The sequence below is a fragment of the Bombina bombina genome, chromosome 9 (genome assembly GCF_027579735.1).
Source record: "Bombina bombina isolate aBomBom1 chromosome 9, aBomBom1.pri, whole genome shotgun sequence".
NCBI lineage: Eukaryota > Metazoa > Chordata > Amphibia > Anura > Bombinatoridae > Bombina > Bombina bombina.
In genome coordinates, this window is record NC_069507.1 from 78,727,402 (window position 1) to 78,753,571 (window position 26,170).

Here is a 26,170-nt window from a genome sequence, read left to right on the forward strand (position 1 = left end):
CAAACTTAATTATCCCTCAATAAACAAGAAGTACATTTTTGCATTAACTCTCTTCTAGTTTGTCTTAGATTCTCCCCCAATATCCCAACAAAGAGAATGAAAAAAAGAATAATACAGTATTAAGAAGTGAGATAACAAAAGTCACAAAACTATTTAACATTGGTATATACTCTATGTGAGCATGAGGTGCAATGAAAGATTTTATCCCCCAGTGCCCAACTTTCAGCGTAGTCCTGCTGGAGGATCATGGAGGGCACTCTAACCAAAATAGGTACTGAGGACAGACTAGAGCAAAAGGTAGGCCATAGTGAGAAAAGATAATAATATACGACTGAGTCTCCCTAATCCAGCTTATCCTTGTATGCTCTTGGTTTATATTTAACCTTTGGAGTCTGTTTGTCATATGGCAAACTACTATTGTGCAAGAAGAGGCTAAGCTCCAATATTATAATAACTAAGGTGTAGCATAATAGGCAGTCCAACTATGATGAGAGTACCTAATCTATTATAATACGCTTTGCTAGTTTACTAGATGAAATGATTTAACTGTAGAGACAGAGCAGTATTATATAGCTTTTCATATTGAAACATAAGTAGGCTAACTATATGTGTAACCCTCATCTGGAGGAAGTGAAAGCTTGGATAGGACATATAAGCCTAAATAATTTATGTATAGTGAAGCGTATCATCTGTGCTATCCTTAGTTAACCCTCTTCTATTTTTTCACATATAATTAGATGAGCATGCTGCCCTGCATAAGGATCAATATCATGAGTTGATCATTGCAAGATAAAACCACATCTGTAAAAATGTCTACATAGGTATAACTCTCCTATCACTGGGTTCTCATGCTATAGTGATACTGTGGCTTGAAGTACAGAACTGTATCATTAGGGTGCATTGAGCTTTATAGTTATACATATATGCAGAGACTTTGAAGGGTGATAGGCTGTAAGGAGCAACCAGAGGAGCTAAGACATTACAAGTATTAACTATATAAATAAATATATATATATATATATATATATATATATATATATATATATATATATATATATATATATATATGTCACTGTAATAGTAACTCAAATATGTATTCAGAATGACCCAGACATGCAACTGTTCTAATAATGAAAAAACAAGCAGTATATGATCATATCTAATTATTACTTATCAAAGAATTAAATGCTTAACAATACTTATAGCGAATTGGCAATAACTATAGATGTTATGGGGTAAGACCACCACATAAGTGATGCTCAATAGAGAGGAGCATGTAAAATGTCACATTTCGTATGTATGGATCTTGCCTGCTTTAAATATGTTTGGGTGACATACTTTAAGATAGAATATTTGGTATGGATATACATATTTGGTGTGGATATACAGATTGAGGAGTACATATAGGGGTCTCAGCACATAAACTCTCTGATTCGGTTTATGCTGTTATCTGTAGTCCTGCTCCTATTCTCAGTGCCCACAGAGTTAATTGCCAACGGTGTGCAGCAACATAATCAATTGACAGTATAAAATCCCCCATAGAATTCACCTTTGTAAAGCAGTATAACACGGTACTACAGTCCTTACAGTTTATTAATGGTCTTATCCATATGATTGATGTTATCTTTTGTTATGGTTGGTGTCCTGAGTCTAATCCGTTCCGGCATGAAATAAGAGCAGTCACAACTTCTCAGAAAACAAGGTTCAGTATCATGAAAACTTCTAGAGAGAATGTGAGGATCTTAGTAACAGAGTCCCTATTTGGAAGTGTTGCAGAGTAGAGCGCCCCATTAAGAGTTCCGATGTCAGTATCAGGTAAGCAGAAATCTCAACAGTTAAAAGTACTAACCGATTCCAATTTTGTGATGACCCGGGAAAACATCAGTGAGAGCAGCGACCTGCTTCGCCAACGACCATTGTTCAGCGATTTACTCTGCGTAGTTGCTGCAACACAACTCCCAACTTCTGACCATCCTGAAGACAATAGACCCATCTCCGCTGCCCTAGATAGCCTATGTGTTGTCTCTCTCTTGCGATCTTCTAGGTAAATACTTAACTCCGGATCTTCAGCCAGCTTAATCACCGGAACGCTAAGTTCATGTCGCCGTTCACTCAGGTTGTCCTGTGGTGTCTCGTATCTTATAGCGCAAAGCTGCTTGCTTATTTCGGCCAGAGTAGTTGCAGCTTTCACAGGGATGATGAGCTCCGGATTCCTTATAGGCTGGGTATTGACAGTGTTAGACGGTCTCCGTTGATCACCGCCATTTTGACTCTTGCGTGGGTTAAGGAGCTGTATACTGAGCTGTGTAAGTAAATCGCTCATCTCCGAATAGTGATCTTCCAGGATCTTACAGCAATGATTCTCAAATTTATCTAGTGCAGACTCCAGGTCCATTTTATTAATGGCAAAGCAAGGGTTCTTCTAAACCTTCAGGAGAGATTACACCTCGCCCGATCTGATCAAAATGGAAGGCCCCAAACCTTGTTACAGCCAATATAGCTTAATATGCCATAAATTCAGGGTTTATTTGCAAATTAGTAAGCAGGTATGATTGTCTTTGGTATCTATAAGGTTTATGGGTCTGGATCACTTGAATATTGGATGTACAAACATCTTTAACTAGGTACAGTACGGGAGCTCCATGAATATGCGTCTACTCTCCTTGCTAGCCGGCTCCGCCTCTCTTATTGCCTTTTAATCTACAGATTTTTTTTCTTGAATATCTGTTCTATTCTATCCTCAAAAATTACTGCTCTGGCCGCAGCATTTTTTCTCTTTTTGATCAGCCCACAAGAATTTTGCCGCCCATCCCTTTCCTTTTAAATAGATTGCATTTATTGTATTGCGCTGTCAGCCTGGTTATAAAATTGCTCGATGTAAACCTAATAAACAGTTAAACACAATGCTATATAAGCTTATGTTATCACACAACGGTGCAGGGTAAATATCCTGTTTTTTAGAGACTGCTGCAGTTTTGTCCAGGACATGCCAGGCTCCACACAGCCCCAGCCATGCTATGCACTAGCCACACCAATGACACCAATGACCCAGCATTTTCTAGTTGGGATTCCTGCCCACAAAACACTGGTGGACCACTACCAACATGTTATGTGGCATGCCTGTCCCACAAAGATTCAAGAAAAATTAAGAGGCATAGCCATATATATTTGTTTATTTGTTGCCTATAAAAGACAGGTTAAATGTATTTTTTTTTAAGAAATTACCTTTCTAATTTAAATAAATAAATATATATATATATATATATATATATATATATATATATATATATATATATATATATATATATATATATATATATATACATACATACACACACACACAGAGACCCTTTTAAATTCACTTTCTTCTATTTTCAAATGTACTTTGTCTCTTGGTATCCCTTGTTAAAAATAATATGCACATATTCTAAACTAGTGGGAGCTGAGTGTTGATTGGTGCCTGCACACATTTGTCTCTTGTGATTGGCTAGCTAGATGTGTTCAGCTATCTGGCAGTAGTGCAATGATGTTCCTTAACCACAGGATAACAAAATAATAAAGCAAATTTGATAATAGTAATCTGGAAATATTTGTATATTTTATCCAAATCATGAAAGAAAATCTTGGGGTTTCCTGTCCCTTTAAATATCAAGTTTTATACATATCCCATACTGATAACATTTGATTGATGAATAATTAATATGTGTTTGCAAGTATATAAATAATGTTTATGATCTTAAAATGTACTTTTACTTGCGTTCTTTGTGATGGTTTTAACCTTTAGATTTGTATATTATGAGATTTGTCCTGCTATATGAGCCATAAAAGCACAGTTTATATAAATTTGATTGTTACGGTACCAACAGCGTACCAAGGTTAATATCAGATGAACAATGTCCTGCATAGGGAATCAGCAATTCACAACCCAGCCAGTTTTCAGGTTTAAAACAGAATGACATTTATTAAAAGGCTATGCCTAGTATTTATGCAGTTCTGACCCCCCCCCCCCCCCCCCAGATGGGGGTTGAAAGGCTGTTGTACATTACATGGAGGGAACAAGCCCTTTGACATGATACAATAGAATTATATTACTTAAACACTTCAACCACAAGACACTCTTGGCCCTTCTTATCACTTAGGCGTTTTCTCTCTGGAGGTGATCAAACAATAGAATGCTTAGCACTAATTAGATTATAGCTGGAGCCAGCAACTCTGTCTTTAGAAATTAGTTTCTTAGCTAAACACAATTAACTCCTTCAGTCCTGACAGAAGGGTCTGTCACATATCTCCCCCCTTGTGGAACACTCCGGCAGACCCGGCTTGACCCTTTGGCGGGTCAACCTGGGGATGACCGGACTAGGAGGTGGTAGGCATGTCAGTTTGCCAGGACAATCCATCTGTATTCCCGTTATGAGAGAGAATTCCTGTCCATACAAAGAAGGGTTCAACTTCCTCAGTGCCCAGACTAGGGCTAAACAGTCCTTCAAAATCCCATCAGCTTCTTTACGAGTTTTCTGTACCTGCTCTTTATAGGTATCCACAATCCCTTCATACTGACATAGGGTGCCCTTGAGTTGCTGCACCTCACTATGAGCCAGCGTCAGCTTCTCCTCAAGTGTCGCTAAGTTTGTCTTTAAGGTTTCATGTCCCACTCTCAAGCTGGTGTTTTCTGCAGTCTGTCGGTGCAGCTTGTCTAGCAGAGATTCACGTTCTAAACGTGCTTTTTCCTCTGCGCTCCTCTTCTCCTTCATCAGCGCATTGTAACGGGACCTCCACATATCAATAGCGGATAGAGATTTACTGAGCTCAGCGTCCTGGGGCTTAGCAGCAGGGGGGTCAGTCTCTGCTGCACGGATCTGAGCACGGGTAGTCACAGGGTTAACATCAGCGGGACCCATGGAAGCATAGGCAGAAACAAGGGGAGCCAAGTCATTTCCAAGAAGAACATCAGCAGGTAAGTCCTTCTTGACCCCCACATTCACAGGTCTAGCGCCCACTCCCCAATCTAAATGTACTCTGGCAACAGGTAGGCTGAACACATCGCCCCCTGCTACCCTCACAGCCACAGTGTCTCCAGTGTACTGTTTCTCAGACACCAAGTTCTTTTGAAGCAAGTTCATGGTAGCACCAGTATCCCGTAGACCACTGACCTTCTTCCCATTCACTTTAACCAGTTGCCGGTTATTCCGGTGGGCAGCTTGCACAAGGTCTGCCTCATGTAGGATGCTCCAGCATTCTTGCGCCTCTACGTAGCGGGCCGCAGGCTGAGAGTTACGTGGGATTCCGACGGCGGGTCTTCTCCAGGACTGTGCTTGGTTCGCTGCATTTAGGGGACACTCTGGTCTTTTGTGCCCTAGTTGCTTACATCCAAAGCACCAAATAGGCTGTGAGTAGCCCCGTGAATTGAACCGGGCTCTCTGAGGGTAGTTCATGGCCGGAGGCCGTGTGGTATAGCGGTGCGCCGGGGGTTGGTAACTGGCAGCTGCTGGGGTGACTGGGGGTCTGTACTCCACTCTAGCAGGGGGCTTAGTGGTAGCAGTGTCCAGTTTGCGGGCATCCATATACTCATCTGCCAGGCGAGCAGCTTTATGCAGGGTGGAGGGTTTACGGTCCCGAACCCACTCTCTAACTCCTGCTGATAACTTGTCAAAGCAATGTTCCAACAGGAATAGCTGCAGCACCTCTTCCCCAGATATGGCTTGGCACCCCGCTATCCAGTGAGCTGCTGTGCGGTGCACCTTACATGCCCACTCAACGTAGGAATCACCAGCTAATTTAACAGTGTCTCTGAACCGCCTCCGGTATGCCTCCGGTGTAACCGCATACCTGGAGAGCAGAGCCTCTTTCACAGTATTATAATCCCCAACCTCCTCATCTGGAATGGCCCGAAAAGCCTCACTGGCCCGGCCGGATAATTTTCCGGATAATATCGTGACCCAGTCCTCTGCGGGTACCTTGTGTAGTGCACATTGCCTCTCAAAATCCGCAAGGAACCCATCAATCTCTCCTTCTGTTTCCAGGAAGTTTTTAAAAGCTGCAAAATTTACTTTTCTCTTTTCCACTTGGGCTGCTGCAGCGCTGCTTTGGCGAAGTAGGTTGGACTCCACAGCTGCTATGACCCGGTCGATAATTTCCGCAGATGGGTTGGGGCCATAATATGCCAGTCTTATTTTAACCGCCCGATCAAAGCTTGCTTCTTCAGGGGTTCTGTCTGATATGCTGGGCCCATTGGTTCCTTCTGTCCCTGGTACTCTTTCCATCTTAGTCAGTATTGTAATAATCCCCCTCTTCCTGAGGTTACTGGCTTGTGTAGTTGCTCTTCTGGGCGATAAGGTTCATTCCGTTGCTTGCCACCAATTGTTACGGTACCAACAGCGTACCAAGGTTAATATCAGATGAACAATGTCCTGCATAGGGAATCAGCAATTCACAACCCAGCCAGTTTTCAGGTTTAAAACAGAATGACATTTATTAAAAGGCTATGCCTAGTATTTATGCAGTTCTGACCCCCCCCCCCCCCCCAGATGGGGGTTGAAAGGCTGTTGTACATTACATGGAGGGAACAAGCCCTTTGACATGATACAATAGAATTATATTACTTAAACACTTCAACCACAAGACACTCTTGGCCCTTCTTATCACTTAGGCGTTTTCTATCTGGAGGTGATCAAACAATAGAATGCTTAGCACTAATTAGATTATAGCTGGAGCCAGAAACTCTGTCTTTAGAAATTAGTTTCTTAGCTAAACACAATTAACTCCTTCAGTCCTGACAGAAGGGTCTGTCACATTGATTATTTCTTGTGTTATTAGAGTTACTCTGTGTAGATATAATGTGCACTGTTTTGATTGGTTGTTTGTGGGTTTAAACGTCATGAACATGGGATCATGGGTGGTCTATGATTAAGGGCCGTAATTGGCAAAAAATGGCTAAGAGTGGTATCAGGTCACTTCAATATAATTGTTTCAATAAAGGATTGTTTTTAATGTGAGCCTGAGTATGCAGCTACTTTTCCTTGTGTTACACAGCTTTAAACTTTTCTTTTCTGACTAAAAAATAATATTTCAATATTTAATTGTCATGAATTTAATAAACTGTAATCTAGAAAAAACTAAGGACTAGATTACAAGTGGAGTGCTAATTTATTGCGAACTCGTAAACAGGAAAATTCGCCTATTTACAGGCATACGATAAATCAACTGCTGCCCATCAATGTGCGACTTACTCCCTTTGCTGCACTAGTTCTCGTGCTGTGTCTGATGGCATGAGAACGAGGATCCCATTGGGGTGCAAAGCTTAAAACAACACACCGGTGGCACTCAAAATATGGCAACAGTGGGGTGCAAATTGCACCAAACTTGTCATACCAGCGCTGAATCGATATTTTGCGCTCCACTTATAATCAAGCCCTAAAATAGCTCCAACACTAAAATGGCTTTGACATAGTTACACTTATTTTTGTGAACCAATTTTTACATTTTATGGTTACAGCTTTAAGTTAGGATTTGGTACACTACTTCCAAAATAAATATGCTTACGATGCATTTATTTTTATATCCACAACATATAGGCCCCTATTTAAGAAAGTCTGGTGGACCTGATCCGACAGTGCGGATCAGGTCTGCCAGACCTTGCTGAATACGGCGAGCAATACGCTCGCCGTATTCAGCATTGCACCAGCAGCTCACAAGAGCTGCTGGTGCAACGCCGCCCCCTGCAGACTCGTGGCCAATGAGCCGCCAGCAGGGGGGTGTCAATCAACCCGATCGTACTCGATTGGGTTGATTTCCGGTGATGTCTGTCCGCCTGCTCAGAGCAGGTGGACAGGTTATGAAGCAGCGGTCTTTGTGACCGCTGCTTCATAACTGGTGTTTCTGGTGAGCCTGCAGGCTCGCCAGAAACACGGGTCATCAACCTCCATTCGGAGCTTGATAGATAGGCCCCATAGAATATTCCTTTTTTAAACCCAGATGGATTGATGTCAATTTTAATTTTGTACAAAAAAAAACATTTTGCCAACTTTTTCCATATATTCAAAGCCATTTTGCTAAATTATTTTATCTTTTTACTGTTTAATATTACATGACAATAGTAATTATTGTATAGAATGCAATGATTTTTTTAAGGTATACGACATTATATAAAATAATTGTCACGCCGCTCTAGTTGTTGCTAGGGACGCGGTGCCTGCTGTCTGCTCGTTGCCTAGGGGGGAGTCGGCTCCTCTCTGCGTGCGTCGGTGATGTCATCGCCGCACGCTTCCTCCTGTAGAAGCCGGTCTGGATCTCCTGTGGCACGAATCCTATGTAAGTAACTTCAATCCTACCTATCACTGCCCAAGTATAGGTGTTACTTACTGTTCTCCTTGGTTGTGCTTATTTGTATGCTGGACTGTTATATTGTTGCTGAACCTTGCCTGTCTGACCACTCTGCCTGTTTAACCCTTAAACTGCTGGATTGATATACTGCTACTGAACCTTGCTTGTCTGACCACTCTGCCTGTTTAACTCTTAACTGCTAGATTGATTTACTGTTGCCAAACCCTGCCTGCCTGACCATCCTAGTGGTTTACCTCTGGACTGCCTTACTGTTGCCGATCCCTGCCTACCTGACCATCCTAGGGGTCCATCCGATAAAAATCGTCGCCCGCAAAAGCCGGCGACGCCAATATTTGCGCGGGTTTGGTATCCTATATACGGCGTAACCTAGAAGTTACGCGCGTATATTTCTGCCATCGCCCGTAGTTTTTTGGGCTATAGGCAGGTATACCAAACCCGCGCAGTTTGGTATCCAATATGCAGCGTAAGGACTTACGTGGCGAAAATGGAGAAAACTTACTCCATTTTCACCTCGCCACAAAAAGCAGCCGTAAGAAGCCTTACGCTGACTATTGGAGCCCCGTAACTCCCTAAACTGGCTGCTAAAATAAACCTAACACCTAACGCATGCGCAATGTCTATCTCCCTGTCAACCGCGATCTTCTAAAATAAACCTAACACCTAACGCATGCGCAATGTCTATCTCCCTGTCAACCGCGATCTGCTAAAATAAACCTAACACCTAACGCATGCGCAATGTCTATCTACCTGTCAACCGCGATCTCCCCCCCCCCGAAATCCCTAATAAAGTTATTAACCCCTATACCGCCGCTCCCGGACCACGCCGCCATCTACATAAACTAACCCCCTACTGTGAGCCACTAAAACCGCCGCCATCTACCTTATCTATCCCCTAATTAGAACCCCTTACACCGCTGTCATCTACCTTATCTATCCCCTAATCTGACCCCTTACACCGCCGCCACCTATATAAAAATTATTAACCCCTAATCTAATCCCCCTATACCGCCGCCAGCTATATTAATATTATTAACCCCTAATGTAAGCCCCTTACACCGCCGCCATCTCTATTAAAATGATTAACCCCTTATTTAATCTACCTACCCCGCCGCCAGCTATATTATCTATATTAACCCTAAGTATATTATAGTTAATATAGGTATTACATTATAATTAAGTTAGAAAAATCTGATTGGCTGATTGAATCAGCCAATCAGATTCAAGTTCCGATCAGCCAATAGAATGAGAGCTCAATCTGATTGGCTGATTGGATCAGCCAATCGGCTTTGAACTTGAATCTGATTGGCTGATTCAATCAGCCAATCAGATTTTTCTAACTTAATTCCGATTGGCTGATAGAATCCTATCAGCCAATCGGAATTCGGCGGACGCCATCTTGGATGACGTCATTTAAAGGTACCTCATTCCAAGTTCAGTAGTCGTCCGGGATGGATGCTCCGCGGCGGCGGAGCGAAGAAAGAAGATTGAAGATGCCGCCGGAAGAATGAAGACTTTGCTGCCGCTTGGAGGAAGACGTCGCCGGAGGAAGAATTCTTCTTTGCCGCTTGGAGGAAGACATCACCGGAGGAAGAATTCTTCTTTGCCGCTTGGAGGAAGACATTGCCCGGATCGGATCAGGAGTTCGGCCCGGTGTGGTGAAGACAAGGTAAGGAGATCTTCAGGGGGGTAGTGTTAGGCTTTTTTAAGGGGGGTTTGGGTGGTTTTAGAATAGGGGTATGTGGGTGGTGGGTTGTAATGGGGGGGGTATTGTATTTGTATGCAAAAGAGCTGAATACTTTGGGGCATGCCCCACAAAAGGCCCTTTTAAGGGCTGGTAAGGTAAAGAGCTTTGAAATTTGTTTAATTTAGAATAGGGCAGGGAATTTTTTTTTATTTTGGGGGTTTATTATTTTATTAGGGGGCTTAGAATAGGTGTAATTAGCTTAAAAATCTTGTAATGTTTTTTTATTTTTTGTAATTTAGTGTTTTTTTTTTTTTGTAATTTAGTTTAGTTAATTTAATTGTATTTTTATATAGATGTTTGTAGTTTATTTAATTTATTGATAGTGTAGGTGTATTTGTAACTTAGGTTAGGATTTATTTTACAGGTAATTGGGTAATTATTTTAACTAGGTAGCTATTAAATAGGTAATAACTATTTAATAGCTATTATACCTACTTAAAATAATTAACAATTTACCTGTAAAATAAATATTAACCCTAACATAGCTACAATGTAATTATTAATTATATTGTAGCTATCTTAGGGTTTATTTTATAGGTAAGTATTTAGATTTAAATAGGAATATTTTAGTTTATAAATGAATTAGATTAATTTAATATAAATTTAGTTAGGGGTGTTAGGGTTAGATAGAGTTAATATAGTTAATATAAATACTATAGTAACTATAATAACTATATTAACCCTAATATAATTAGGGTTAATATAGTTAATATATATAATGTAATACCTATATTAACTATAATATACTTAGGGTTAATATAGATAATATAGCTGGCGGCGGGGTAGGTAGATTAAATAAGGGGTTAATCATTTTAATAGAGATGGCGGCGGTGTAAGGGGCTTACATTAGGGGTTAATAATTTTAATATAGATGGCGGCGGTGTTAGGGGCTCACTTTAGGGGGTTATAGATATAATATAGCTGGCGGCGGGGTACGGGAGCGACGGTTTAGGGGTTAATAGCTTTTTTATTGTTAGGATAGTGAGGGGGGATAGCGGATAGAGGGTTAGACGTGTCGGGCTTTGTTAGGGAGGCGTGTTAGACTTGTCGGGCTATGTTAGGGAGGGGTGTTAGACAGTGCGGGTGTTTTAGACTTTAGTCAGGTTTTATAGGCGCCGGCAGTTTCTAACGTGCCGCAAGTCACTGGCGACGCCAGAAATTTGTACTTGCGCAGATTTCTGGACATCGCTGGTTTGTCAGACTTACGGCACGTTAGCATCTGACGGCGACTTATATGGGATAGCTCGAGTTGCAAGCTGAAACTGCGGGCGACGCCGGTTCCCTCGCTTGCGCCGCAAACTGCGATCTATATCGGATCGCGCCCCTAGTGGTTTACCCCTGAACTACCTTTCTCTGGTTTCCTGTCTGTTGCCGCCAAGGACTGTCCTGCCTGTGGTAAGTGCCACTTCTCTCACCTTGCAAACCTTCTCTGCTCTGGGATATTCCCTATCATTCCGGGATAACAAGACTACTGGCCGAGTTCAGTCTGATAGAGGAGTATCCCACAAGCATTATAATAATGAGTTGGTTTACTTAAAGGACCACTCAATGCAGTAAAATTACATAATTAACAAGTGCTTAATAAAAAGACAATGATTTACCACCTACTCACAAACAAATAAGTAGTAGATTTTTTTTTCTGACAAATTTATTTTTTCTCTTATTTTCCAGCCCCCTGTAACATGTGACAGACATCAGAAAATCACAGACTAGTATACGTATACCCTCTGATTTTATATTGGAAGTAAACTGGAAAGGGTCTTAAAACTGCATGCTTTTTCTGAATCCTAAAAGTTTATTTAGACTGGAGTGTCCCTTTAACCCTTTGAGTGTTAAGCAATTTCCCACCTGGGTGCTAAGCTGGATTTGAGTTTTTTTTATTTTTTTAAATATATATTTTTTTTTCAGATCCCCAAGACTTATACCATTGGAAAGGTTAGGCGATTACTTTTCCAATGGTGGATCTTGGAGGTCTGTAGATGCTTAGATGCCTGAGATACAGGCTTCTAAGCAGCATGCCCCCATTTCCCTATACTGTCTATTGTAATTTTTAAATAAAGTTGCACAGTGACATCATTGCGCGTGACGTCACCGAGCAAAACGTGAAGCCCCAGGGATGCCTGTCACTATACAGGCTAGATCGCCGGGGTGGGAGTCAATGGGAGCCCCCAGAATGCCCTCAAGGTGGGTGAGTGCTAGCGACAGCTCTCAGCCTTCAGCACCTGACTGGGACAATTTGCGACGGCTCAGAGCCGTCGTTAGCACTCAAAGGGTTAAAAGAACATTAAAAAAAGTCTTGCTTTTGTGTTATAATTGTGTTTGTCTCACAATCCCTGAAGACACCTAAAAGTAGAAATTGCTTCTTGATCCCTCTAGAGATTATGAGGCAAACACCATTTTTACACAAAAGCAAGATGTGTTTAATGTGTTTTAAAAGTTCCAGATATATAAACATACTTCATTTTAAATAATAATTTTAGAATTTGACATGTTAATAGTATAAAATATTAATAAAACATGCTGACATTATAACCTGAAAATCACATACAAAAAATTTGATTTTTTTAGGCGATCATATTTTGAATTTAATTTAAAATACAAATAAAATAAATAGCTGTTGAATATACATAATTATATATATATACTCACCTCATTTATTGCTGTATAGTAGCGACTACGCTGGAAATTCGGAGGATTATCATTTCTGTCTTTCACAACAATACGTACTTCATGATATATAACAATCCCAACTTTTTTATTTATGCACTCTACTTGGACCACAATGGACTGGATAGATGCTGGTGGCTGTAACATACAAAAAAACTATTAAATTACAACGTAAATAAGAATAATTTTAAAGAAATGTATAGATTTTTTAGCATTGACAATGTTGTGTATAATGGTCTAGATCAGGGGTCATCAATTGTGGCCCTCCAGAAGTTTTGGAACTACACGTCCCATTGGAAATGTATTTCCAAAACATTTGGAGCTTCACAATTGATGGCCCCTGGTCTAGATTTAAAGATATTCATGAGGTTACTAAAAGACCTTGTAAAGAGGAGACCATGTTCAAAATTAATTGAGCCTAGCATGTCTATCTTTCAGAGCGTATCTTTGGTGGTTATACCTGAGTACTAGTAGTGGTCTTCAAGGATCCGTTCTGGGGCCTTTTTTGTTTAACATATTTATCAGTGATAAAAGCATAGAGCTATAAGGGAAGGTATGTCTGTTTGCAGATGACACAAACATTTGTAATAGATTTTAGCTTCCAGTGGGGGTGAACCAAATGAAAAGTGGTCATTTTCTGGAGGTTTGCATAAATGACTATAAACTAAAATTGAACAAATTGCAAAATTCTGCATTTAAGAAAGAAAAATACAAAGGTAAATTACAGTCTCAATGACTCTTTACTGACTGATACAAAAAAATGAGCAGGATTTGAGAATTTTTAGATGATTTGAAATCTGGTAGACAATAAATTATTGCAGAGAGTAAGGCCAGTAGAATGCTTGGTTGTATAGTTAGAGGTATTTGCAGCAGAAAGAGTAAGGTCCTTCTGCCACTTTACAGATCACTAGTAAGGTCTCATCTTGAGTAATATGTGCAGTTCTTGAGGCCTTATCTTCAGAAGGATATACATACACTGGAATATATTCAAAGGAGGGCTACTAAAATTAAATATGGTCCAAAAAAATAAAAGTTCCCAAAGGGAAGGCTTACAAATATGTGACACCCAAAAGTTTTCTTTCATGATTCAGATAGAGAATGTAATTTTAAACAACTTTCTATTTTACTTCTATAATCAAATCTTATTAGTTTTTTTATATCTTTTGTTGAAAAGCAGGGACTAAGCTCAGGAGTGTGCACATATCTGGAACACTATATGGTTGCAGTTTTGCAAGAAAGTTATCCATTTGCAAGGGCACTATTTCCTACCATGTAATGCTCCGGACATTTATCTAGGTATCTCTTCAACAAGGAATACCATGGGAACTAAGCTAATTTTATATATATATATATATATATATATATATATATATATATATATATATATATATATATATATATATATATATATATATATATAGGTAGCCCTCAGTTTACGCCGGGGTTAGGTTCCAGAAGGAATGGTTGTAAATCAAAACCGTTGTAAATTGAAACTCAGTTTATAATGTAAGTCAATGGGAAGTGAGGGAGATAGGTTCCAGGCCCCTCTCAAAATTGTCATAAGTAACATCTAATACATTATTTTAAAAGCTTTGAAATGAAGACTTTAAATGCTAGACAGCATTATAAACCTAATAAAATGATCACACAACACAGAATATATAATTAAACTGAGTTAAATGAACAAAAACATTTGCTTAACAGCATTATAAACCTAATAAAATAATCACACAACACAGACTTCACTTGCATTTTTCACAGTTCTTTCTATGCATTCCAATCTGGACTGATTTATAGACAGGAAGATCTTGTTCCTTTGAAATCTGCTCGATAGCTCAGGTCACATTTTATCAGACAGTGTTATTATGAGCGTAACTGTACATTTAAATGTTTTTTTTTATTTTTTTTTTGTGCAACGTTTTAATCAAGTTTAACAGTTAACTAGAGCTGTTAACCCGGCACACGTTAAATTAAATTGCGCTTGAGCGAACAAGTTTACTTTAAGCTTGTTATACATACACTACTACCGACAAGTGCAAACACCCGCAATAAATACCTTATCACTCATGCGTAACAGATAGCGCTCCATTCGTAATCTGGCCTTTAGTACAAAGAAAAAAATAAATCTAAACAATCACACATTTACAAAAATGTGCTTGGAAAATAAAGCTACTCCACATGCACCATCTCTTCCATTCACCATTTCTATCTTGTAAACACTTTCAGAACAAAATAAATCCAATGGGGTCAATTTATCAAGCTCCGTACGGAGCTTGATGCCCCGTGTTTGCGGCGGGTCTTCAGGCTCGCCAGAAACAGAAGTTATGAAGCAGCGGTTTAAAGACCTCTGCTCCATAACCTGTCCGCCTGCTCTGAGGCAGAAATTAACCCGATCAAATACGATCAAGTTGCTTGACATCCCCTGCTAGCGGCCAATTGGCCACGAATCTGCAGGGGGCGGCATTGCACCAGCAGTTCACAAGAACTGCTGTTGCAATGATAAACGTTGACAGCGTATGTCGGCATGTATCGATGTGCAGCGGACATGATACGCTACATCGTATCATGTTCGCTCACACATTAATAAATTGACCCCCAGGGCTTTAGAAGTACATCTGAGTTCCTCCATTTAGCCTTCACAAAGGGAGAATATGAGACTTCTAAGCATTTCTTCCAGACACCAAACACACTTGACTCTCTTGTCAATTCTCAGGTGTAAACTAGATAAAAACATATATCTGTGTCAAATTTGAGCACATCTTACATAATAACCACTGAGAGCAAATATGCTCATGTTAAAGTGATAGTCTACTAAAGAAATGTTATTGTTTCAAAAGATATATAATCCCTTTATTATCCATTCCCCAGTTTTACATAACCAACACTGCTATATTAATATACATTTTACCTCTGTGATTACCATATATATACGCCTCTGAAGACTGCCTCCTTATCTCAGATCTTTTGACAGACTTGCATTTTAGTCAATCAATAACCCCACGGAAGTGAGCACAATGTTATATATTTGGCACACACGAACTAGTGCTGTCTAGCATTAAAAAACTGTCAAAATCTCCTGAGTTAAGAGACTGCCTTCAAGGGCTTAAACCTACCTAAGTTTAGCTTTCAACCAAGAATACCAAGAACAAAGCTAATTTGATGATAAAAATAAATTGGAAAGTTGGTTAAACTCACTTGCCCTATCTAAATCATGAAAGTTTAATTTTGAGTAGACTGTCCCTTCAAGGCAAGTGCAGTGCTCTTTAACATTCAGCATTGAAAGCAATGCTTTGGCTGTCAGTGGAATTGGTTATAAATTAAAAATGCGGATTTTTTTTAAATCAAATTTGCAAACTCTATGTTTTACAGGAAAATAGGAACTCTTAAAGTGCCCCCTAACCTTTTTCAAACACTGCACATTGCAGAAGTAGGGCATGTGATCTCCTCTACCCCCAATTGTTTTTCAGTAGCCAATCTCCAGTCACCATTTGCCTTGTTTGGAGGACACAATATAAACTTGATATGGTGATTTTCCTAGCAAATATTCCACTACTTTGTAGTGGATCTGATGAACCTTGCAATGGCCAATAGAGACAAATTTATACTAAGGTTAGGCTTGTGAAGACTCACAATTTTCAACGTATCTCATGTGCCTTTAATTATAACATTGACCAAAAACTTTCAGTTGCAAGCTCTATTACATTCAGTATCCCAGTACTACCTATATTTACATTTATATCTGCAATTTATTTCAACGTGTGTTAATAAAAAAATTAAACTTCTCTGTTTTGTATTTTTTTTCCATTTTTTTTAGAAAGGTGAAAAAGGTATATTAGATGAGAGATAGATGATAGATAGGCAGGAGGACAGACAGGCAGACAGATAGATAAAATGGTGGATAGATATAATGGTAGATAGATAGATAGATAGATAGATAGATAGATAGATAGATAGATAGATAGATAGATAGATAGACAGACAGATAAAATGGTGGATAGAAAGAATGGTAGATAGATAGACAGACAGATAGATGATAGATAGATAGATGATAGAAAGATAGATAAAATGTTGGATAGATAGAATGGTAGATAGACAGATAGATGATTGATAGATTGGTAAATAGATAGAAAGACAGACAGATAGATAAAATGGTGGATAGATAGAATGGTAGATAGACATATAGATGATAGATAGATAGACAGACAGATAGAGAAAATGGTGGATAGATAGAATGGTAGATAGACATATAGATGATAGATAGATAGACAGACAGATAGATAAAATGGTCGATAGATAGAAAGATTGGTAGATAAACAGACAGACGGACAGACAGATAAAATGGAGGATAGATAGAATGGTAGATAGACAGATAGATGATTGATAGATTGGTAAATAGATAGAAAGACAGACAGATAGATAAAATGGTGGATAGATAGAATGGTAGATAGACATATAGATGATAGATAGATAGACAGACAGACAGATAGAGAAAATGGTGGATAGATAGAATGGTAGATAGACAGACATATAGATGATAGATAGATAGACAGACAGATCGATAAATAGATATATAGATACATATCAAATTTAATATTATTTATTCATATTGTGATATTTTTCAGCCTTGAATATTTAGTATCCCATCCTAAAATATCAACAGCCATTTATCTTCTTCTTTTCAATCAAAGCTTTTATTCCCTTTTGAAAAAATGTTTCTTTGTATTACATCTTACATCAAATTCTCTTTTGCAGTAAGAAATACTCATTATCTTTTACCAAGGATTCTGCAAATGTGCCTTAGCCTCTGTTGTAATCATAAGTGTACATTTATCAATAGTTCTAAAAAGTGTTGGATTATTTTTTTACAGCAGCTGAAAATCATGAGAGGAAAAAAAAATGCTCACCTGTTAATAAGCTGCAAATGAGTGTACTCAATAACAAACAGAAACGATTACAGAGTAGAACAGGGGAAAAAAAGCTTCAATAATTTAAAATATAAATGTTTTAAATGGGATTTGAGAGCTATCATAGCTATGATGCAAGTTGTATGCAAAAGCTATCACAAACATACTGCCTAACATCCTGGTTTCAAATACTAGAAATGAGCGTTAGGATAGTCTAACTGCAGAGTCAGGCAAGTCTGGAAGTGTGTCTGAGTGGCACAGATGCAAATTTGGTGTGGTCTGTTACTGGTTTTACTTTGTCTAAGCTATACAGCCCTAGCTTAGTTTACCAAAGAATTTTACCACAGAGTTTATGAATAAAAATATATATTAGAGATGTGCAGCCAAGAAATGTTAATTTAGGGTGAACTAATCATTTGGAATATTCAGGGAGATTTTTTTAGCTGCAATATTCGGTATTCATTTAGTTTTTTTTTCTTTTATGATTCAGAAAGAGCATGCAATTTTAAGTAAAATTCTATTTTACTCCTATAATCAATTATTCTTCGTTCTCTTGGTATCTTTATTTTAAAAGCAGGTATGTAAGCTTAGGAGTCAGCCAATGTTTTGTTCAGCACCTGGATAGCACTTGCTGATTGGTTGCCAAATGTAGCCAATAATCAGCAAGTGCTACCCAGTGTGCTGAACCAAAAATCGTCCAGTTTCTAAGCTTACATTCCTGCTTTTTCAAAAAAAGATACCAAGAGAATGAAGAATAATTGATAATAGGAGTAAATTAGAAACTTGCTTAAAATCGCACGTTCTATCTGAATCATGAAAGAAAAAAAATTGGGTTTCATATCCCTCTAAAAAGTTATATTTGTAAATGACCACATAATAGCGATTTCCTTGCAGATCCGTACTCTTGAGACTCAGTAGGTCCAGAGGCCCTTAGAGAGATTCAGACAGATTTTTTTACTGTAAAAGTAACAAGGTCTCTATACTCCTTGCTACCAAATTAAGAAATCGGCTAGCTCAGCGTAGAATCAGCGTAGAATCACTTCCATCAAATGCCCTAATGGGATAATGTTTTCCCTAAAGAGATAGACCTTTTAGATCATATTATCCTGCCCTGTATAAATTGGAAACTAAATAAGGCAGCCAACAAACATTCCATTGAAGACGTTCACTGATATACTTGAAAACGAGAGAAATCTCAATGTATCCTTCCTGGTAAAATATTTTATAAATAAATAAATATTAAATAAAAAAAATAAAAAAACCTACCCATGTTGTCACAAGACAATTACAAATTTCTAGCATCACCAATTACTATAAAAGAAGTCTAAACAGCCATGGCTCAACTCAAATTAGCGAAGTCTCCAGGCCCAGATGGCTTCTCAAGTCGTTTTTACACATCATTTGAAACTGTTATTGCCCTCATTTTACTCAGACTATTTAATAACATAAAGACCAGAGTTTCATTCTGAAAGGAATTTCTAGAAACTACAATAATTACAATTTTGAAGCAAGGAAAAGATCCACAAGATTGTGGTAGTTATCGCCCAATCGCACAATTTAGTTATATAACCAGTATGAGGAAACAGTTCCAATTTTGTTTTGTTTTTTTTAAACAGACTGGCTAAAAATTTGTTCAATCTGACTACTTCTTGAATTTAAAATGCTTTCTAAATAATTGTTTCTATTAAAAAACAAACAAAAAGAAAGTACAAGATGATAAATAAAGGGATAATGCAAAATTCCACCATAACAATTAAAGGGACAGTCTCGGCTAAAATAAACTTTTATGATTCAGATAGAGCATGTCATTTTAAACAATTTTCCAATTTACTTTTATCACAAATTTTGCTTTGTTCTCTTGGTATTCTTAGTTGAAAGCTTAACCTGGGAGGTTCATATGCTAATTTCTTAGACCTTGAAGGCCACCTCTTTTCAGAATGCATTTTAACAGTTTTTCACCACTAGAGGGTGTTAGTTCATGTATTTCATATAGATAACACTGTGCTCGTGCACGTGAAGTAATCTGGGAGCAGGCACTGATTGGCTAAACTGCAAGTCTGTCAAAAGAACTGGAATAAAGGGGCAGTTTGCAGACGCTTAGCTACAAGATAATCACAGAGGTTAAAAGTATATTAATATAACTGTGTTGATTATGCAAAACTAGGGAATAGGTAATAAAGGGATTATCTATCTTTTAAAACAATAAAAATTCTGGTGTAGACTGTCCCTTTAAGCTTGGAGGTTGATACTTGGAAGGGGAATGGAAAAAAGAGGGGAAAAAGGGAAGAAAGAGCAATTCTTAGTATATATCTGCTGGATAAATCATTATTTGCAAAACAATTTTGATGTTTTGATGTACTTAAACCAACAACTTTTTTTTGTGCTTCCTTATTCTTAGTATAAATCCGTTGGATAAATAATCAGTTATAATGTAATTTTGATGTTTTGATGTATTTCAGTAAGTATAGACAGTGAAATCTGTCTGTTCTTTGTGTTGCATTATGTTTTGCCTTTCTTGAAACCTCAATAAAAATATATACAGTATATATAAAAAAAATATTCAAAGGCATTTTTCAAATGATACATTTGGGTATTTAATTGCTAAAATCAATTTAGAAACATTAGCATTCGGTATTTAAATATTAACATTTATTGTATAGAAATAATAAAATGGCACACTGGTGCACATGCGCGCACACGCAATGTAGCTCCTTGAGTGCTAAGTCACACATACCCCTTTTCTAAAGCAGATTAAGTACTTAAAAAAAATAACTTTGTTTTTCAGCAATCTGTAAAAATGGGGAAAAGTGTAGGATTAAATGCCTATGTTGTTTAAATGGACATGAAACCCAAAATGTTTGTGATTCAGATAGAGAATACAATTTTAAAAAAGTTTCTAATTTACTTCTATTATCAAAATTCGCTTTGTGATCTTGTTATTCTTCCTTGAAGAGATATCTAGATAGGTAGTGTGCACGTCTGGAGCACTAAATGACAGAAAATAGTGCTGTCATCTAGTGCTCTTGCTAATGTATAACATTGCTGCAAAACTGCTGCCACTTAGTACTGCAGACACGTGCACTCTCCTGCGGTCACTTTCCTGCCTTTAAAAAAAGGATAAAAAGAAAACAAAGAAAAATAGATAATAGAAGTAAATTGGAAAGTTATTTAAAAGTGTATATTCTATCTGAATCATGAAAGAAAATAATTGGGTTTTATGTCCCTTTAAAAAAACTTACAAAATAAAATGTATTATTTTTGGTCATTTTACATTGCTTTATATTGAAAAGGGAATAGGAATAAAATATCAAACCATAAATATTAAATACATGTTTAAGCGACACAAAACTCTGATTTCATAGCTGGGTGACTTAAAAGATTTTGTCAAAGTATGAAGTCTGCTACCTCTGTTCAATTTCACTTAGTATAGTAAAAACTAATTAAAAAATAAAACACTCAACAAATAACCCCTCTAATAGGTACTTTCTTAAATAAAAACACAACTCAAAATCTGGGTTACAAAGGCCGCAGATTTTATTTTTAACAATTACATTATAACCATAAATAACTGAAACATTAAATACCCCAACTTGCCCCCATAGCATCCACATTTTCCACCAGATAAACATTTCCACCTACTCCTCTCCTGAAATCAGGAGGTACCCATACAAATGCTGTTCCACTCCGCCACCCCAGCTGCGACAATCACCTCCAATCCTTAACTGGGGGAGGGAGGGCGGGAGCTTTCTTCCACACTTACCCTCTCTCTCCAACTTTTGGCGCTCTTTTTCGCCACTCCCACCGATTTTATCCCTTCCTCCTAAGCCCCACCTATCTCCACCCCTTATCCCCACCAACCTATCCCCTTTGTTCACCTATACAGGGGTTAAATGCCCTTCCCCTGCATAGGTGCCGTCCAGGGCTTGCTTTCACTTAGTTCTTGCATTTAGGGCTAAATGACGTGTGGCACTAAGTGCATAACATCTGAATGTGAAATATTTACAGCAAATACACAATATAATACTTTATTAACCCCTTAAGGACACGGCCATTTTTAAATTTCTTTCCCTTAAGGACCAGGGCTATTTTTACATTTCTGCGGTGTTTGTGTTTAGCTGTAATTTTCCTCTTACTCGTTTACTGTACCCACACATATTATATACCGTTTTTCTCGCCACTAAATGGACTTTCTAAAGATACCATTATTTTCATCATATCTTATAATTTACTATTAAAAATATTATAAAATATGAGGAAAAAATGGAAAAAAACACACTTTTTCTAACTTTGACCCCCAAAATCTGTTACACATCTACAACCACCAAAAAACAACCATGCTAAATAGTTTCTAAAATTTGTCCTGAGTTTAGAAATACCCAATGTTTACATATTCTTTGCTTTTTTTGCAAGTTATAGGGCCATAAATACAAGTAGCACTTTGCTATTTCAAAACCACTTTTTTTCAAAATGAGCGCTAGTTACATTGGAACCCTGATATCTGTCAGGAATACCTAAATATCCCTTGACATGTATATATTTTTTTTTAGAAGACATCCCAAAGTATTGATCTAGGCCCATTTTGGTATATTTCATGCCACCATTTCACCGCCAAATGCGATCAAATAAAAAAAAATGTTCACTTTTTCACAAACTTTAGGTTTCTCACAGAAATTATTTACAAACAACTTGTGCAATTATGGCATAAATGGTTGTAAGTGCTTCTCTGGGATCCCCTTTGTTCAGAAATAGCAGACTTATATGGCTTTGGCGTTGCTTTTTGGTAATTAGAAGGCTGCTAAATGCCACTGCGCGCCACACGTGTTTTATGCCCAGCAGTGAAGGGGTTAATTAGAGAGCATGTAGGGAGCTTGTAGAGTTAATTTTAGCTTTAGTGTAGTGTAGTAGACAACCCAAAGTATTGATCTAGGCCCATTTTGGTAAATTTAATGCCACCATTTCACCGCCAAATGCGATCAAATTAAAAAAAAACGTAATTTTTTTCGCAATTTTAGGTTTCTCACTGAAATTATTTACAAACAGCTTGTGCAATTATAGCACAAATGGTTGTAAATGCTTCTCTGGTATCCCCTTTGTTCAGAAATAGCAGACATATATGGCTTTGGCAATGCTTTTTGGTAATTAGAAGGCTGCTAAATGCCGCTGCACATCACACGTGTATTATGGCTAGCAGTGAAGGGGTTAATTAGGGATCTTGTAGGGAGCTTGCAGGGTTAATTTTAGCTTTAGTGTAGAGATCAGCCTCCCACCTGACACATCAGACCCACTGATCCCTCCCAAACAGCTCTCTTCCCTCCCCCACCCCACAATTGTCCCCGCCATCTTAAGTACTGGCAGAAAGTCTGCCAGTACTAAAATAAAAGGTATCTTTTTTTTTTTTCTTTTTTTTTTTGGGAGCATATTTACATATGCTGCTGTGTAGGATCCCTCTTAGCCCCAAACCTCCCTGATCCCCCCCCAAACAGCTCTCTAACCCTCCCCCTCTACATTATTGGGAGCCATCTTGGGTACTGGCAGCTGTCTGCCAGTACCCAGTTTACAAAAAAAATATATATTTTTTTAAAGTATATTTTTTAATTTTTTCCCCACTTTTCTGTAGTGTAGCTTCCCCCCCCCCCAAGACTAAACCCCCACCCCCTCCCAGATCCCTTCGATTAACATATTTATCCCCCCTCTCTCCCTCTAAATATAAACCACTGTTCCATAGTGTAACGGTTCCCACCCGCTCCCTCCCCGTGCACGCGCCCGCCCGCCTCCCCTGTGCACGCGCGCGCGTCCGTGCGCGCCCCCCCAGCAATCCCGCCCACGATCCCGCCCACGATCCCGCCCACCGGTCATCATCGATCGCCGCCCACCCGCCTCCCACGTCTGCTCCCACCCACCAACGATCGCGGCATCGATGTCCGGTGCAGAGAGGGCCACAGAGTGGCTCTCTCTGCATCGGATGGGGAAAAATGTTATTGCAGTGATGCCTCGATATCGAGGCATCACTACAATAACCGGAAAGCGGCTGGAAGCGATCAGGATCGCTTCCAGCCGCTTTCAACCCCAACGTCGTACAGGGTACGTCGCTGGTCTTTAAAGACCAGTTTGTGCAAGACGTACCCTGTACGACGCGTGTCGTTAAGGGGTTAAATATGAATATTGCATAAATATGTTTTTTTTTCACGTTTTCATCTACTTAACTTAGCGCCAATGTACTTATATATATGTGCACATATGCATTTATGTTTTTTATGTGTATATATGTAAATGTATGAAACCATTTTTTCATATATTTTGTTTATGAGCTTGTGACTACAGTATTTCTGATGTACATTGTCCCTTACACATCACTTTAGTATATGTATCTACACGACAATGTTATACATAGAAGATGCAGTAATGTTTATTCTAACCTTTCTTTTTGTATTTTTTGATACTTTGAATGCATTTGTTTATATGCACAGCAATGCTGAGGTTGCTATAGCTATGTACAGGGGGAGGGGTTTCTGTTCTATTTAAGAAATGTTTGTTTGATTCACTTGTTGGTCTGATGAAGGGGTGAATGCCCTGAAACGTCACTTTGCAATAAAAGGATACATATTCACTTTAAATCCAGTGAGTGCAGATTTTTTGGAATCAATATTGTTGTTACTCTGCCACCCTGGTATATTTGACATTTGTTAGTAAGAGTGCACCTGCAATAATTGTTTTATATATATATATATATATATATATATATGTGTGTGCTTTAAAACCCATTGCAGTTAAGTAGATGAAAAGGTGAAGAAAACATATTTATGCAATAGTCATATTTAATAAAGTGTTATACTGTATATTTGCTGTAAATATTTCACATTCCAATGTTCTGAACTTAGTAGGATATGGTATGTTAGAGCTGAGAAATGTGTCACTGTGTAAATGGAAACATTTTTACTGTTTTTAATAAATCTTTTTTTTTTTTTATCATACTGCTAATTTTTTTCTGGCTACTCTTTTGCCTACCGGGGACTAGAGGATTGTTTGCCGATTGACCACATAGCACGTTTGGATCACCCTACCACTTTGGAGTTATCCACTGCAGCTGACACCGGAGCTCCATTCTGTTGGATGTCTGTTATGATCCAGCATGCTTGATATGCACTGTCCCACAGGTGCTCTTCAATCGTGAGTGCATTTCCCGTACCCTTTCATATTGTCATTACATACGGGACTGTGCTAGGCCATGTGGCGCCCCTATTCCTTTATGATGTTGTAATACGAGCGCAACTCGACATGCAGAAAAGCTTAATTCTAGCACAGTTAACACTCAAGCGGGAGCGTTAAATAATATGCCCCTTATTTGGATATCTGATACTTATTACATCAAAGAAACAAGGATATATGAGCTCTAGCAGGGCCGGACTGGGAAATTAGACCGGCCCTGGAAATGTGTATAGACCGACCCAGCCCCGCCCCCTCAAGCCAAGCCCCACCCCTCAAGCCAAGTCCCGCCCCGTCCCTTAATAACATACCTATATATAAAATTATTACTTACAAAATGTATATTGTTATAGGTGACATTTCAATACCTAAGTATTCATTGTTGTGTATATAATAGAGAGCAAGATAATGAGGCTCTTCCTGCAAACTCAGACCATTTGAATGGTAATACCCTTGAATATAATTGGCAATGGTTTCAGCGAGAAAAAAAAAACTTATTTAAAATACATACATAAGCCTGAAGCAGCAATTTCACATATATTTAACACTCTGCAACAGGTATAACAAATAATTAGGAACACATCAAGGTACAAAATAATTTTACAGCACAGGGTCTCCTCAACTTCTTTTCTTTAAATTGCCCACTACCTCTCAATAACCAAAGCTATCAGATAAAACACAAATTCTAAAGCAATTATTTAATCCCTCTATTATTTAAGTCTAACATCATCAAGTGCCTAATATAATATACATTCTAGCTATGTTATACGACCCTACACAATTAGGAAGTCTGTCACAGATCATAACAATCTCAAATTATTATGTCCTTGGTTAGCAATATTAACATGTACCACTGCTCAAGGAGCACAGACAGTCACCATATTAACCTAATGCCTAAAACATGCTCCATCTTGCTTAGTCAATGATCAGGGCTCATAGACCACACAATGTTCAATGGATGCCCATGTATATCCATTTCAGACAATCATCCTGCAGCTCCCCAATCTATTAAACTGACCGGTGTTCGGAGTAAGAGCTTCAATCTGTCCACAGTGTCCAGCAGTTAAAAATGTTTTCACTTCCTACATGTGTGACGTAGTGCCTAGGTGACTTTGCGTACCAGAGCGTCTAACCGATCTATCAGTAAGTCTCTGTGGTACTGGATGACTTGCATATTCCCGAATCCCTATGCAGCGTGCGCTAGATCTGTCTTAGAGTTTGAAAAGCAGGTCGTTTGGTGCTTTGTGATTGCATTATGAATAGTTTTTAACTGGTTAATTGAATAGATAAATGAGCTCTCCACACACTATGT

General features: G+C 38.5%; 1 protein-coding gene across 1 annotated transcript in view; it reads right to left on the reverse strand.

The window, feature by feature from the left end:
* Nucleotides 1–26,170, reverse strand: part of PCDH15 (protocadherin related 15) — a 1,588,775-nt gene that overhangs the window by 1,490,752 nt on the left and 71,853 nt on the right. The window contains exon 3 of the mRNA XM_053692906.1: nucleotides 12,734–12,889. Coding sequence (XP_053548881.1) covers nucleotides 12,734–12,889 — 156 coding nt within the window. The remainder of the gene's footprint in view (nucleotides 1–12,733; nucleotides 12,890–26,170) is intronic.